This window comes from Manihot esculenta, chromosome 17 (assembly GCF_001659605.2).
Source record: "Manihot esculenta cultivar AM560-2 chromosome 17, M.esculenta_v8, whole genome shotgun sequence".
NCBI lineage: Eukaryota > Viridiplantae > Streptophyta > Magnoliopsida > Malpighiales > Euphorbiaceae > Manihot > Manihot esculenta.
In genome coordinates, this window is record NC_035177.2 from 4,898,906 (window position 1) to 4,915,462 (window position 16,557).

The window sequence follows — 16,557 nt, forward strand, 5'->3', positions numbered from 1 at the left end:
GACTAGATAGTTAATTTCATTAAACTATAATGACTAAATAGTAATCCTTTCTTATATTTTTTTATTTTTGGGTAAATTGAGCTCAATTTGTAATTTACTGACTAATTTGAATAAAAAATAAATAAAAATTAAATTAAACATCTTAATAATTGTATAAAATTAAAAATTAATTAAAATAAACATCTCAATAAGTGTATATGTGGTGAAATTAAGCATTCGGCCTAAATTAAGCATATTTATGTTCAGTTTGTTTATAAAAAATAATTTATTTTTAAAATATATTTTTATGAATAATATTTTTAATAAAATAATTTATTTTTTATAGTTAAAATTTAAATTTAAAAAATAAAATATATTAAAAATTTATACATAAAGATATTAATAATATTCTAAAGTTAAAGTGCAGAAAAATGAACTTTTAAAAAAAGAAAATTAAATTTTTTAATAAAAAATATTTTTTATTAATTAATTTTTTTGAATATTTCAAACAAAAAAGTGTAAAAAATATAGCTTTTCTTAAAGATTTGAAATGAGTGGGATTGGTCTGTGAATTTTGAAGATGTTATTAAATAATATTTAATTTGGTGTTGTGTAATTTTCATATGCAGTTTGTTAGGCGGTGCAAATCTTCTTTAAGCCATAGTATTGTGTAAATATCTAATAGAATTTGACGATGATTGGTCAGAAATTGTCATAAGGAAAGCTTCATAATCATCCTTAAAAAAGATGTCCTTTTCTTAATTAAGTAGGGAAGCTTTATTTCTATGTATGCAAAGTCATGCCCCTAAATGAAGATGACAATCTCCTTTAGGTAGCTGGTTGATTTTCTTTTACTTTTAATCTATAGAAAGTGGATGACTTCTTCAATTTGAGTTTTTTTATTTAATATTATGAGATATTTATATTTTTAGTGAAAAATGGAGGAGACTATTTTCTTTATATAATTCATCAATAGTATTTGATCATTATAATTTTTTTATATTAAAAATTAAATATATATTTATATTTTAAATTTTTATTTTTAAAAAAATTATGATATTATTAAAAATAAACTGTAAAAAAAAAGCCGGTAAAGTGGTTGCGCCTAACCACAATGACTCTAATACTCTCAGTAAATTTTTAAATAAGACGAAAATAAATAAAGAGAAAAAGAATGTATTAAAATATATATCTTAAACTCTATGTATATTTATTTTTATATTATAATAAAATAAAATTAATATCGACTAGTAAATAAGAGATTATCCATTAATGGTAAGTGTAATGGACGATTCTGTAATGGGATCTCCTCTCTGTGGCAGAACCACATTTGGAGGCAAGGGAGACCATGGCCCCTCTAAAATTTTCAAAAATTTTTAAGATTAATATGTAAGTTTGAGAAAAAAATTTTATTAAATTTTTAAATTTTTAAAAGATTTATTAATTTATCCTTATTTTAAAATTATATAATTAAAATGTCTCTTTATATTTTATAAAATTAAATTATTCAATTTTATTGTCACAAAAATTTATTAATCTATATTAAATATTCACATTATTTAGTTGAGTAAATAATGTTAATTGTACGTATTATTTAGTATCTATCAATTTAAATATATATACTAGTTAGCTTTCAAATTGATTAACAATTTTTTAACAAATTATTAAATAAATTAATTTTATAAAATATATAAAAATTTTGATGAAGTCATTTTAATATAAAAAATGAATTATTTAATAACTTTTAAAAATAATTTAGATTTAAAAAAAATAAATTTAATAAGTTACAAGTCGAATTATTTATTTTTTAAAAATATTAAATATATATAAAATGAAATTATGTTTATACGAGTAACAAATTAAATTATTTAAATTAAAAAAAATTCTAAAGTGAGCAAACTTATAAAATTTTTATATGAATGTTAATTTTCTAATGTTACTTTACCTGATAATTTTATTTTTAATATTATATGAACAAATTTTTTTTAATAAATAAAATTGAAGGCTTTGAAAGTATAAAATTATATCCTAACTCAAATTTCTGGATTCGCCACTGTTCTCTCCTCTCAGTATAATCGAAAATCATTATTTATTAAGATTTTATTATGTGATCCAATTATTTTTAGATTCTTTGAACAATTATTATACCATATAGCATTTTAAACTTTAAAACGTTTTTATAACATACTTGAATTGAATTAGCGGTGAAGTATTTGGTTGAAATTAAAAAGATCGATCGAATCGAATTAATTTAAAAATTCAGTTCAGTTTGTTATTTATTTTAATTTGGTTCAGTTTTTAATTTTAAAAATTTTGATTATTTTAGTTCGGTTCAATTTTTATTAGAAAAATTAAAAAAATCAAACCGAATCGATTTAGTGATAATAATATATTATTTTTAATAATATAGAGAAATTAAATCATATTAACATTAAAATATTTTAATTAAATTTTAAAATATTAAAAATAAATGATAAAAAATAAAATATTTATTAAAAAAAAACTGATCAAATCAAATTGAATCGAATCGAATCAGACCGGTTCGATTTAATTCAATTTTTGATCAAAATCAATTCGGTTTGATTTTCATAAATATTAAAATTTCAATTTTCTATTTATTCAATTTGGTTTGATTTTAAATCAAACCGAGCAAATGCTCACCTCTAACTTGAATTTTTAAAAGTGTGATTAAGAGCAGCACATTGAGATATATTTATTCTGAAATTGTTATCAAATGTTATTATTAATAATTAATAATATAATAATAATAATATATAATTTATAAATTTTAAAATTAAAATTCATCCAATATTTTTTATTTAAGTTTTTTTTAATTTAAATTAATATTAAAATAATATATAAAAAATTCACCCATCTATTGACTGAGATCGTAAATTCACCTTAATTACAAAAAAAAAATAATTGAAGTGTATAATGACAAATTTTATGTGGTTAGTCTTTCTTAAATTTATCCTAATGATTTCTCTTGTACAAGAAGAACATTATAGCTTTGTTTGTATATGTAACGTACAAGAGATGTTGCATGTGAGTTCCATATCCCACATTTTATAGGTGAATAATATTCTATTAAAATCGAAAAATTAACCGAATCGAAATATTTTGAAATTTTAATTTTTTTTTATTTTGATTTAGAATTTAGTTTTAAAAATTTTAATTATTTCGATTGAATTTAATTTTAATAAAAAAATTAAAAAATTTAATTTGAAAAAATTTTAATTATTTTTATTGAATTTAATTTTAATAAAAAAAGTAAAAAAAAATTCAACTGAACTGATTAATTATAATAGTATATTATTTTTGATAATATAAAAAATTAAATCATAATTAAAGTTGAAATATTACAATTAAATTTTAAAAATATTAAAAATAAAGTATAAAATAAAAAAAATTATTAACAATCCAAACAATCCAATCAAATTAAATCGATTTAATTCGATTAATTTTTTATTAATTCGATTCAATTTAATTTCAAACTGAATCGAGCGAATGATCACCTCTAATAGTTTATTAATAGTACATGTTCTTTAAATTTAATTTTTTGATTATTTTTATGAAAAATTTTAAAAATTAAATATAATTAAACATATTAAATTAAAACATAAAATATTGAAGAAAACTTTCTGTACATGATCTATACTTATCCTATAGTACAAGGAGTAGAGGGGAAGATCACAGAATTATAAGTTGGTGTCTCAAATACATATTAATGAATGTAAAATATATAATTTAATCTCTAAATTTTATAAAAAAAAAAAATCAGTTGTCATTCAGATTTTTTTTAATTAATTTTTGATATTTAGAATGTAACTATTTAATTTTATAACTTTATAAAATATAATATTAAGCTTTTGAATTTTATAAAATATAAATAGAAAAAATATAATTAAATCTTTTACTTTTATTCAAAACTCAAATAAATTCAGTTTATTTTTTTATAAATTAAATCTTTATATTTTTGTTAAAGGTTAAATAGGTCTTTATCTAATATAATATCTTTAATTTTTTAATAATAAATAATTTAGTACTTAAAAGTTTCTATTTTATTAATAAAATAATCTATTAAATTTATTATCAATTAACTATAAATTTAAAAAAATGAATTCAAATTGTAGAAATTAAATTGTTATAAATATTAAAGTTATAAGTACTAAATTATTATAAATACTAAAATTAAAAGGATTAAATAACTATAAAAAATTAAATTTAAAAAATTAAATTGTTATAACTTAACAATAAATTTAAAAGAATTATTTTTTTTTTAAATAGGGATCAAAGATTAAAGGAGTAAAATCTGAAATCTCTTAAATTTACTCAAATACACTTACTACTACCAGATTAAATTTGTAAATGTTTAAAAAAATTATTTATTAACAGAATAAAATTTAGAAATGAAATTATTTTTTATTAAAATAATAATTTTTTTTTGAAATGAAAAATAATAGAGATTAAAATGTGAGATTTGTCAAAATTCATGTAGAATATTATTGTGAATTATTGGACTAAAAAATTTAATACTTCATGTTTTTTTTATAATATTATATAACAAAATATGATATTTTCAATTTTTTTATAATTATTGCCAAACCACAAAATTAATTTTGAATAATTTAAATTCAGTATAATCAATAACCTCACAATCACACTATAGGAGCAACAAAAAATTAACAATATCAAAAGCACTATATACAACATCAGTATCCTCAACTTCATCATTTACAATAGCACTATCTACAGCCTCTCTTTCAAATGCACCATCTGCAGCTTCAACTGCTACAGATGTAATAGTTCACAACCAGTTAAATTTCAATGAACTGATAATGCAACATCCACGAACAATGCCTGCTCATACCAAGAACAGAGCAGCACAAAGTTCCGAAGATCTAATAACACATACAAGCGATTGCATACATAACAACGTTACATACAATCATCATGGTTTATAGCAGCCACAGAAATCTACAATCATCAGTTTTTATACTGTTAACAACGTTACATACAATCATCATGGTTTATAGCAGCCACAGAAATCTACCATCATCAGTTTTTATACTGAGCAGCCCTATGTTTGATATAAATCATGGAATTGTAAGATGGTACATTATGTAAGACTTTCACTTACCCGTCTACCAAACTATAGCAACCATAGCTTCCTCTAATTTGTTGCCTTACACCTTGCAGCTGGAAACTTGTAAATAAATTCCTCTGCAGGAGATATAATATAGAAGGGAGATAATCTATACATGAACAACATCCAATACAGGAAAAATAGCACATGGCATGTAGTTGATGATGTTCTATCGAGCTTCCAGCAATGAGATCGTCATTTCATTGGTTGAGGATGATTCAATTTTGCTCGATGAAGATTCTTCTCTGTGTCGACCTTTGTACTTGAAAAACCCAGGTTCTTTGGGCTCAGGCAATAGATTCTTGCTACCTAACATTAAAACCACAACTGCCATGCTTGGCCTGTCCTCAGCATGATGTTGCGCACATAAGAGGCTAATATGGTAGCATCGCATCACTTCCGATATATACAACGAATCTCCTGATACTGAATCAATCAATTCCAAGCACTTGCCTTCATTCCACAATCTCCAAGCCTAAAGCACGAGAACCCTTCTGTTGATACATAACAAATGTGGAAAGTGACAGCAAAGAATAACTATGGATACTTACATGTCCAATAAGGTTATGACTATGGTCTGGATGATGATATCCTCTACTTTTCTTACCACTTATTATCTCGAGGATCAAGATACCAAAACTAAACACGTCAGATTTGTCTGAGAAGATCCCATCAGTTGCATATTCCGGTGCCATATACCCACTGCAGAATTGTTAAAAGAGAAAGCAGATTAATTGCCAAGTATAGCAAATTAAGAAACCTTAGCATAGGAAACTTACTAAGTTCCAACCACCCTATTTGTGTTTCCTTCAGTTTGTTCACCTCCAACAGTTTTGGCCATGCCAAAATCTGAAATTTTTGGGTTCATCTCATTGTCAAGTAATATGTTACTTGCTTTGAGATCCCTATGAATAATCCTCAATCTTGAATCTTGATGGAGATAGAGAAGGCCCCTAGCAATCCCACAAATAATGTTGAAACGCTTGGCCCAGTCTAGCAGTCTACTTCTTGTTTTATCTGATAGGTCATGTATTCATATGAGTCAAACTGCTACTAGAATGTCCAAAATGTCAAATTTGCTTGCATTAAGAATGTATGACATATTTGCTATGAAGTTAGTGAAAGGCTAACCACAATTATTAGGTTATGAGGGATACAAACCAAAAATGAAGGAGTCAAGGCTTTTATTGGGCATGTACTCATAAACCAGCATTCTCTCTTCTCCTTGAATGCAACAACCAAGAAGCTTTACAAGATTTCGGTGTTGAAGTTTCGCTATAAATATGACTTCATTTTTGAACTCATTTAACCCTTGTCCAGAAGTCCTTGATAGCCTCTTCACGGCAATTTCTTGTCCATCTATTAGTTTGCCCTGCAAAATAAAATTTGTCAAAAATTGTGCTATTCTAATGAAATAAGGGCTTAGACATTAACTAGGAGTTAAGAATGGTTACCCTGTAGACAGGTCCAAAACCACCTTCTCCTATCTTCTTGTTGATTGAAAAGTTATTGGTGGAATTAACTATTATAGGTAACCCGAACAGTGGTAGCTCTATGTCTTCATTGTCCTGATTATTTTGTGTATTATTTGATGTTTGCTCTGTGAGAGAGAGAGAGAGAGAGAGAGAGAGAGAGAGAGGGAGAAATATTTATTATAGAACATGAAATTGAATGACTCAAACTTGAATGAGAATATAGAACATAGAAGATAAATATGAAACTGAATAAGCCAAAATTGTCATATTCAGAGAATGTAACATGAGTTGGTAGATGATTATGAAATTGAAGTTTGAGGTTTCTAATGGAAGGAAAATTTTCACATTCAAAATGGATGCAAACCATAACAAAGACCTTTGTTATTTCAGCAGTCCCTTTCGAATTTCACTTTGAAATTGTTCATTTCATGAGTTTCTTTAACGAGGCATTCCCTTCTACAATGAACTTCATTAGAAACCACTAACACAATCAACAAAGCTTTTCCTTTCCAAATTCTCCTACCTTCCCGGAAAATTTAGAGAAAACAAGATTATTTTTTATTGAAAGTAACTGGAACGAAAATTTACCAGTGGACTTGGTCTTCCTTTTGTATATGGCAAAACTGACTATAAGCATCCCAGAGACCATTGCAATGGCAGCAACAGTTATAATTGCTATCTTCATCTTAGGTTTCGCTTTCCCCTCTTCATGGTCAATTATGTTTACAGTAAACAAAATATAATTATAAAAGGCTCAAAGGAGAAACAAACAAGCAACACTTCAGTGCATATCTAAATGCTCGCAGATTACTAAAACAAAAGCAAGCTCATACCTGTTTCGGAAGCATTCATTCGGATATATAGTTCTTGCCCTCCATCAGCTGGTAACTGTCTCATATCCATCAGGTCACCAAACCAAATGGCACATCCACTGCCTCCTCCTCTAATATCTGAACTTGAATATGCCATACAAGAACAATTTTTTAAGCATGTAGCCCTGCATTCTCTGAGATTCATTGTTTTGTTGACCCAAGAATGCGTAGTATCTGGCAACTTTAACCCAGAAAATTTAAGAAACCCATCTCCTGTCTCGCAGTTTAATGGTTTATTGCGCATGCATCCTTGAGACCAATCCTTTAAGTTCCAAGTCTCTAATGATCTAGGCTTGAAGCCTTTTAAACATTGGCAAACTGGCAATTCACTAACTATGCAATTTCCATAGGCACCACAAAGGCCATAGCTATCACAACGGTCTCTTGGCACAATGTCATAGAGGCTCCAGCTTCGATTGACATCATTCCAAGTATACCGCTCACGATTATATGTGGTTTGATTCATAACTATCCTTGTTAATAGAGATTCATTGTTCAGGTTGAATTTGTAATATATCTCCTCCTCAGTTGACACAAAATTGAACCCAAAGACAGGGTTAGGCCTTAGTGCGATGCCACCACTGAATGCAATACCATTCCATGGGCCACTCCGATAGTATTTCTCTGTGCCCTTCCACATAACTGCCTCAGGATTACTATGCAATTGTACCTCCCACATAAAATCTCCAGGAGATGGATCAGTTGGACTCCTCCACGATGATAGATGTCTATTAAGTCCGGACTTTGAGTCCCATCCCAGCTTCATTCCAGGTAGTAGTGTATCACATGGATAATCAAAGCTTTGCCACAAGTAGATTCCTAAATCTCCACCATTTTTGTTTCTTAAAACAAAATTTCCTGAATCTAAAAGCTGCAAAATTGGCTCTTGTGCTTCTTTTGTCAAGTTCGATACTGACCAAACAACAGTTCTGTTGTCACTAAGGAGAACAGGATTGCCGGTGCTATTTATAGTCAACAAACCAGAAGAACCATTGATCGGATTATTCCTATTTGCAACCCAAACAACAGTTTTACTGGGAATATTTCCATACCAAATTCCCAAATAACGTTTCTCAGAATCGTCGAGACTGAAGAAACCCAGTTCGAATGTTCCCTCTCTGGAAACCAAGGTCTCGCCATCGCTCAAAGATTGAGAGGGAGTAATGGTGTCAAGGGCAGTGGAGAATTTGAATAGGAAAATGACAAGACTGGTAGCGGTACCGAGAAATGCAAGTGAAGCGGTATCCATTGACATCTACTGTTGGATATGCTTGTGTCCAAGTTCTAAAATCTACCTGGTTGAACAAGTGAAAAAGCACACGCTTGTACAAGCAGATAGATAGCAACATTATGGATAAGAAGTTGCAGATTGCGACAAAAGAATTCCTATTTAATTCAATCATGAAAGTAATAGTAGTGATTGTTGAAATTGTTTTTGCATCCTTGAGTAGCGTTTGATCAACGTCACCACCGACGCTGATTTCAGCGGCTGAGGACAGTTGTCCTTCAACGCAGACGACTCTTGAAATTCTCATCAACAAAACAACAAATACCTACAAGGCACGACTACCAGCCTATCAAAAACCGAAATTTCCACACTATAAAGGATTGAGCCCGTTGAAATTCAGAGAAGAGTAATACCAAAATAGATCTTCAATACAGAATTCCAGAAAAATGAACATATATGGCATCCAGAAGCATACACCTGTAAGATGTAAATACAGTCAAAATAGTCCAAGTCCCATTTTCTGAATTTGCGCAACTTTTTTAATTAATTTTAATTAAATATAAATTAATTTATATTCAGTAATTTAATTAATTAAAATTAAACTTTAATTAAACATTAAACCTTTAAATATATAAAAATTTTAAATTATATAATTAAAATATTTAATTCTCTTTTATCTAAATAAAAATTTTAATTGAAAATTTTAAATAATTAAAAATTAAAAATTTAAATTTAAATTAATTAAATTATTTATATGTTAAAATAATAGTACATGAAACTAATTAAAATATAATTAAATTTCATTTAAAAGATTGTTATAATTATAATAAATTTAAAAATTAAATTTTTTTAATTCAAAATTAAAAATTTTAGTCATAAATATGAAAACTCGTAAAATTGTATTTTTAATTTATAAGCACAAAATAATTACAAATAATCTTCACATATTTAATAAATATATTTATTATTAAAAATATATATTTTAAAAAATATATAGAATTGAATATATAGTGAAAAATTAAAAATTAAATACTGAGAATATAATAATTTATTTAGTCAAATCAATTTTATAAATTTAATGTTTATTAGTTTAAAATCAAAATTCAGTTAGTCTCAATTTATTTTTTTAAGCTTATAAATTGCATTTATAAATTCAAACAATATTATAAAAGTTAATGCTCCCTAAATTCAAATTAGTCTTTTAATAATAAAATATTCTTTTCTCTAATTTTAAATTTAAAAAATTATTATTTAATTTTTATAATATGAAATACTTTTTTATTTAAAAAAATATAATAAATTATTTTTTATATTTTTAAAAATCTAATAAATAATACATTAATTAATTTAAGTCATTAACGATTAGAAAATAATATAAAATCTTAATTGTTTTAGTTATTTACTTATTAATTATCATTAAAAGGTTTACTAATAACTTCTTATAGAAGAACTAAAGAAAGCACACTAATTTTTTTTTTAAAAAACTCTCCAAATTTTAATTTATTTTTCTTAATCCTTTTTTATTTATTACCACTGTAAATTTTCAGGTCAACATAAATAAAAAATATATATTTCTCTCTTTTTTTATAATTTGTTTTTCATTCTTATTATCTTTCTTTTTATGTATTTACTCACATAATTTATTGATTCTTTGTTATTTTATTTTAATAATTTAATTAATATTTTTATATTTTATTTTTGAATCACACTAAAATAATTTATTAATAATAAAAATATTAAATAGATACAATTTTATTTTAAATAATAATAAATAATTTATAAATAAAATTTTAGTATTTAAGTAACTGTATTGTGCATATTATTTATTAATTTATTTTAAATATATAATATTTTTATATTTAAAATAATAATATAAAATTTTATTAAAAATATATTATTTATTATTTATTATTGTATTTTAAAAGTTAATGAATAAGTTTTTAAATAGTTATTTACATATTTTTATACATATTTATAAAAAAAATTAATTTTAAATAATTATTATTAAATAAGATTTTAAAATTTAAAATTTAAAAATACTTTAAAATAATAAATTATAAAAAAAAAGAATAAAATATAATTTATATATTATATATATTTCTTTTGACTTTATTAAAAAAAAAAATATAAGTGATGATTATTGGAAAAGTGATGTTACTTTTTATTTTTTTGTTAATTAATACATAAGAAGTATTGATTCAAGAAAAAAAAAAGAAATTATTTTATCTTTATTTATTTATTTTTTATTATGGGTAGCTATAATAATTTTAAGTAATCCTAATTTTCTCTATTTTCTTATATATTGTAAAATAAATTTAGATTTATAATATATTATTAATTTATATGTATTAAAAAACTTAAAAAATAATTAAATTTACCAATATAATTTAAAAAAAAACAAAAATTTTAAATAATTCCAATTTAAATTCACACAATTTAAATCAGTCGATTTCAATTTTAATTTAAAAAAAGAACGAAATGTCCAATCTAAATTTCAAAACTGATTGATGGATCCTTTTCATAGTCCAAACCCGACCCGACTGTAGACAAGATCACGTGAATAACAACACTTCCCTATGGTCAAGAGATCAAAATCAAGTTGTTGAATTGGGTTTGTGAATTTGAATAGCAAAGACAATTTCAAGATGAGTTTGTTAATTAAATTATCTCTCATTTTGCATAATTTATTTTATGTAAAAAAAAATTAAATAAATTTTTATAAAATTATGTAAAATTTTTATTTTTTTAAAATAATTTTTTTAAATTAAAAAAAAAAACTGAATCTAATCCTTTTAAATAAAATAATCATTAAAAAATAAATTAATTAAATGGTGAGTGACGTTGTTCAGTAGAACGCTAACAAGCTGTTGAAATGAGTTTATAGATTTAGATATTGAAAAAGATGTTTTAGATATTAGGTTTTGAATGTGGAAAATGTTTATGACTCTTGAAATTAAAGATAGGTTTGAATATGAGAATCAAATTTGAGAAATTTTTAAGAGATTTATAATTTCATTTTTTAATATATCATTATTTATAAATCAATTTTTATATTTTAAAAAAATTATTAAAAATATTCCCTCTTTTACTTTTCCATCTAAATTTTACTGTTTAAAAATTAGTAAATTTTTTAAAATTCAAAATTACTCTTCTCCTTTATACATTCTCTCATTTTTTATATTTTTTTTCTCTTTCTATATTTGTATCTGATCATTAAAAAAAATTAAAGAAATTCATGTGTATGAAAGTTGTCCATCTTTCCTCTCCCTCTTCTTACAAGTAATTAAGGAATTCCAACTATTCTTATCTTATCAAATTAAGTTGTCCAATTTAATTGGACTACTTTTTTTTTATTATTTATTTATTTATTTACTTAATTATTTAGTTAATTAGCATAAATTAATTAAAAGCCTAATCTATACAACCTATCATAGCCCAACGAATCCTAGTGAGACTTAATGAGCTTGTCACTTAACTAAGCCTAGACCAAGCTTTCTTGGGCGGATGTTCGATTCCCTAGGTTGCTTATAATAACGAATATGTTGTGGAGTGATAAGGTGGAGTGATGTGATAAGGTGGAGTGATAAGGTTGATTAGTTTTATTCCCCTGGAGTAATAAGGTTGGTTAGTTGAGGCTAGAGTATTTTTTTCTGTAAATATATTTGGATGATTTAGTGATAAGGGTTCTTTGAGTAATTAGCTAGCTTACGTAAATATAGTCAGTTGCAGTCCGTGATTATTGCCTTACGTTTTGAATATTTGTTGCAAGTCTAGTTTATTTAAACTTAGGCTAGAGCTCATTTCTGTATCAAGTGAAAAACATTAAGAAATAATATAAGCATTCGTTTTATTCAAACCTTTATTTTCTTCTTCTTGGTTTTATTCAAACCTTTATTTTCTTCTTGGTATCAGAGCAGGTTCAATCCGTTATCATGGCTTCTATCTCATTAAATGTAGCTAATTTCGTTACATTAAAACTCAAACAATCAAATTATCCATTATGGAGAGAACAAGTATTGAGTTTAGCTGAGAGCCAGGAATTATCCGATCATCTTGTGACAGGGTATCCTGCATCTCAGAAATTCGCTACTCCTCCAACACCTACTCCTGAAAATTACCAACCACAGCTCTCTGATGAGTTTAAGGCATGGCAAAAGTCTGACAGATTGCTTCGAGGGTGGATTTGTGGAACACTAAGTGAGGAATCTCTTGGACTTGTCATCGGCCTGGATACTGTTCATGCGGTATGGAGCGCTTTAAAAGACGCCTATGCGCAGGACTCACAGGAGAGGGAATTCACATTACGCCAACAATTGACTTACTTTCGGAAAGATGAGAGTAAAACAATTACAGAGCATCTTCGGCTATTCAAGGAAGTCTGCGACAGTCTTGCTGCAATTGGGAAAACGGTTCCAGACGAAGAAAAGGTTTTCTGTCTTTTGACTAGTTTAGGGCCCCAGTATGAAACATTTACAACAACGATGTTGAAACCACCGCGCCCTACCTACAACGAATTGGTATCGCAACTAAAAAATCATGATCAGCGTCGCAGTTGGTTCTCAAGCCAAACTGATTCCACCTTCGATCAAATCGCGCCTCACGTTGCCTTTTATGGCAACCAGCAAAGGCAGTCGGGATCTAATTCAAATCGTCAATCAGGGTTCAATTCTCAAGGACGAGGGTTTCAGGCACAACAGAATCGTAATCCGAATCAAGACAAGGGGATGTCCTCTTCTCAGTACCGATTCCCTTTTGGTAAGCTGAGGCGCATGACCCCTGCAGAACGAGAACTCTACAAAAATGAGGTTTGTCAGTACTGTGGAAAAGATGGGCATATTGCGAAAATCTGCTGGTGGATTCCAAAAGTTGCCGATGAAAAGGTTCCTCAAGCTCCAGCTGCTCTTACCCTTGACAATGGCGTCATGGATTCTGACTGGGTGGCAGATTCAGGTGCTTCACATCATATGACAGGTAACAAACAAATATTAAATTCTGTTAGTAAATATTATGGTTCTGATGCAATTGCAATTGGTAATGGAACTTTTTTACCCATAGATGGTGTTGGTGAAACATTTATAAATCAAAAAAATCAATTACCTGTCTCTAATGTTCTGTTAGTTCCAGAATTGAAACAAAATTTATTGTCTATTGGTCAATTAACAGATGATTATCCAATAAATTGTGAATTTTCTAATGTCTCTGTTCATGTAAAGGATCGGAAAACGGGGCAGGTTCTTCTGTCCGGACCAAGGAAGCATAACTTGTATACCTTGTCTGGGATGCCAATGGCACATTTTTCAAATCGTTTTAGGACTGGTACAGCAGCTGTTTGGCATCAACGTCTTGGGCATCCTCAAGCTTCTGCTGTTTCTATTTTGTTTAATAAAAAGTTAATTGATGTAACTGGTTCTTTGCGTTCAAAGTTTCTTTGTGATAGTTGTCAGTTAGGCAAACTAAGTAAGCTTCCTTTTTGTACTTCAGATCATTCTAGTTCTGCCATTTTTGATAAAATTCATTGTGACTTGTGGGGGCCTGCACCAGTTGTGTCTTTTGCAAAGTTTAAATATTATGCTTGTTTGGTAGATGATTTTTCGAAATATTCATGGCTTATTCCTTTAAAGAAAAAATCTGATTTCTTTATTGCTTATGTAGCTTTTGAGAATTTTGTTCTTAGACAATTTGGGAAACAAATTAAAATCTTTCATTCTGACGGAGGTGGAGAATTTGTTAATACAAAATTGTCATCTCATTTTCTTGCAACTGGCATTAAACATCAGGTTTCTTGTCCTCATACACCAGAACAGATGGGCGCTGTTGAACGACGTCACCGTGTAATACGCGAATTAGGTATGACCATGATGTACCATAGTCATATGCCTCTGTGTATGTGGGTTGAGGCTTTTCAAACTGCAGTTTTTCTTCTTAACAGGTTACCTACTTCTGTTTTACATAATGAAACTCCATTTTTTATGCTGAATGGTATTAATTTTGATTATACCTCTTTGCGTGTGTTTGGTTCTAAGTGTTTTCCATATATTTGGGATAGCAAACGTAATAAATTTGATCCTAAGTCGTGTCTTTGTGTGTTTGTTGGCTATAGTGAAAAACACAAGGGCTATAAATGTTTTAATCCACGAACCAAAAAATTTATAATTTCCCGGCATGTTAGTTTTGATGAAGCTGTTTTTCCCTTCAAATCATTATCTTCTAATGTTGCACATGCTTTTGAAGTTATGAATCCATGGTTAGATAGTTTAAATGCGGATGTTATTACTGGTGTTATGAGTACTTCCATTAATAATGTTTTATCTTCTGATTCTGCTCTGTTACAGCCTGAGCAAGGAGGTGTGTTGCCTTTACAAGCGGCAGCAGTAGAGAGTGAAGAACTAATATCTTCATCTTCTTTATTAGCTGCTGAAAATTCGGAGTCTCTAAATTCAATTGTTGTAGCGCCACACATTACTCAGTCTAGTCCTTTTGTTGCAGGAAACTCTTCACAAAGCCACGTCAGAAATGTTGATATTGATGAGGTTGTCCATGATTCTATTTTTACAGCTGCAGGACCTGCACATGAAGATTTAACTGAGCCAACTGTAGTAGTTGACACTGAGGCAGCAGATTCAGTGTTGGGGCAAGGACAAACATCGTTACCAGCTGATTTTTTGCCTAGAAATAAGCTGCCAGCAGCTTCGTTACATACAGTAGAGCAACCAGCAGAAAGTTTGACGGTAGATGCGCTTCAGACGGCTCCTCTATATGTTGATGAGCTTCCAGAAACAAATGAACATGCTGTTGAACAATCAGTAGCAAGTGGTTCCGCTGAACAACAATTAGCAGTAGATGTGCATTTAGTGGAAGAGCCAGCAGTACCTGTGCAGGCTATAGAGCAACCAGTTGCAGCTCATCCATTAGTTCATCAAATGACTACAAGGTCTAAGTCAGGTATTGTGAAACCAAATCCTAAATATGCCTTAGCTGTTTCTATTTCTCCTACAATTCCAAGGGAACCAAAAAATGTTAAAACTGCGTTAGCTCATTCTGGTTGGAAAAATGCTATGTTAGAAGAATATAATGCCTTGCTTCGTAATAATACTTGGGTTTTAGTTCCTAGAACAGCTGCTTTGCACGTCATAGGATGTAAATGGGTCTTTAAGGCAAAATTAAAACCTGATGGTTCTTTAGATCGTCTTAAAGCCCGACTTGTAGCAAAGGGTTTTCATCAACTTGATGGAATTGACTATACTGAAACTTTTTCTCCTGTGATTAAGCCTGGTACTATTCGGTTAATATTGTCTATTGCTTTGATTAAACATTGGCCGATTCGTCAATTAGATGTTAAAAATGCGTTCTTGCACGGTTATATTGCTGAAGATATTTTTATGGAGCAACCTCCAGGTATGTTAGATTCTAACAAGCCTTCATATGTTTGTAAATTGCAACGGGCTCTGTATGGATTGAAACAAGCGCCTCGCGCTTGGTTTGATAGGCTTAGTACCTTTCTAATTAATTATGGTTTTTTTTGTAGTCTTGCTGATCCGTCACTTTTTGTTTTGCATTCATCTGCTGGGATTTTAGTTTTATTAGTTTATGTTGATGATATGCTGCTCACTGGTTCCTCTCTAGCTCTTGTTCAATCATTTATACAGGTTCTCGGTTCTGAGTTTTCCATGAAAGATCTTGGACCTCTTCATCATTTTTTGGGCATTGAGGTTCAAACTATGGCTGACGGCATGCATCTATCTCAAACACACTATGCCTATACAATTTTAGAACGTGCTCTCATGACAGATTGTCAGCCCATGCCGACGCCTATGGCTCAAAAGTTGGATTTGACGTCAGATGACACTCCAGTAGCTG

The 16,557-nt window shown here is 28.2% G+C and overlaps 1 protein-coding gene across 4 annotated transcripts; it reads right to left on the reverse strand.

Annotated features, from left to right (window-relative positions):
- Positions 1-4,917: 4,917 nt before the first annotated feature.
- Positions 4,918-9,195, reverse strand: LOC110604514 (G-type lectin S-receptor-like serine/threonine-protein kinase At4g27290). 4 transcript variants are annotated; one of them, XM_043952836.1, is made up of 8 exons: positions 9,114-9,192; positions 7,434-9,025; positions 7,189-7,305; positions 6,580-6,725; positions 6,287-6,497; positions 5,905-6,142; positions 5,677-5,827; positions 4,918-5,600 (listed from the first exon to the last, which is right to left on the reverse strand). In XM_043952836.1, exons 2-8 carry the CDS (start codon positions 8,725-8,727, stop codon positions 5,295-5,297), a joined length of 2,463 nt encoding a protein of 820 aa, XP_043808771.1. In that variant the 5' UTR covers positions 8,728-9,025; positions 9,114-9,192; the 3' UTR covers positions 4,918-5,294. The 4 variants fall into 4 exon arrangements, with proteins under 4 accessions (XP_043808771.1, XP_021598397.1, XP_021598398.1 ...); XM_021742705.2 differs by having other exon boundaries at positions 7,434-9,195; XM_021742708.2 differs by having other exon boundaries at positions 5,432-5,619; positions 7,434-9,185.
- Between the last annotated feature and the right edge of the window lie 7,362 nt (positions 9,196-16,557).

What these genes read in the sequence shown, in the direction of transcription:
- LOC110604514 (XM_021742705.2), bottom strand. Translation starts at nt 8,727, where the DNA reads ATGTCAATGGATACCGCTTCACTTGCATTTCTCGGTACCGCTACCAGT. An exon ending in AATGAATGCTTCCGAAACAG is followed by an intron (nt 7,306 to 7,433) that starts GTATGAGCTTGC and finishes TTGACCATGAAG; the next exon opens with AGGGGAAAGCGAAACCTAAG. An exon ending in AATAGGGTGGTTGGAACTTA is followed by an intron (nt 5,828 to 5,904) that starts GTAAGTTTCCTA and finishes ACAATTCTGCAG; the next exon opens with TGGGTATATGGCACCGGAAT.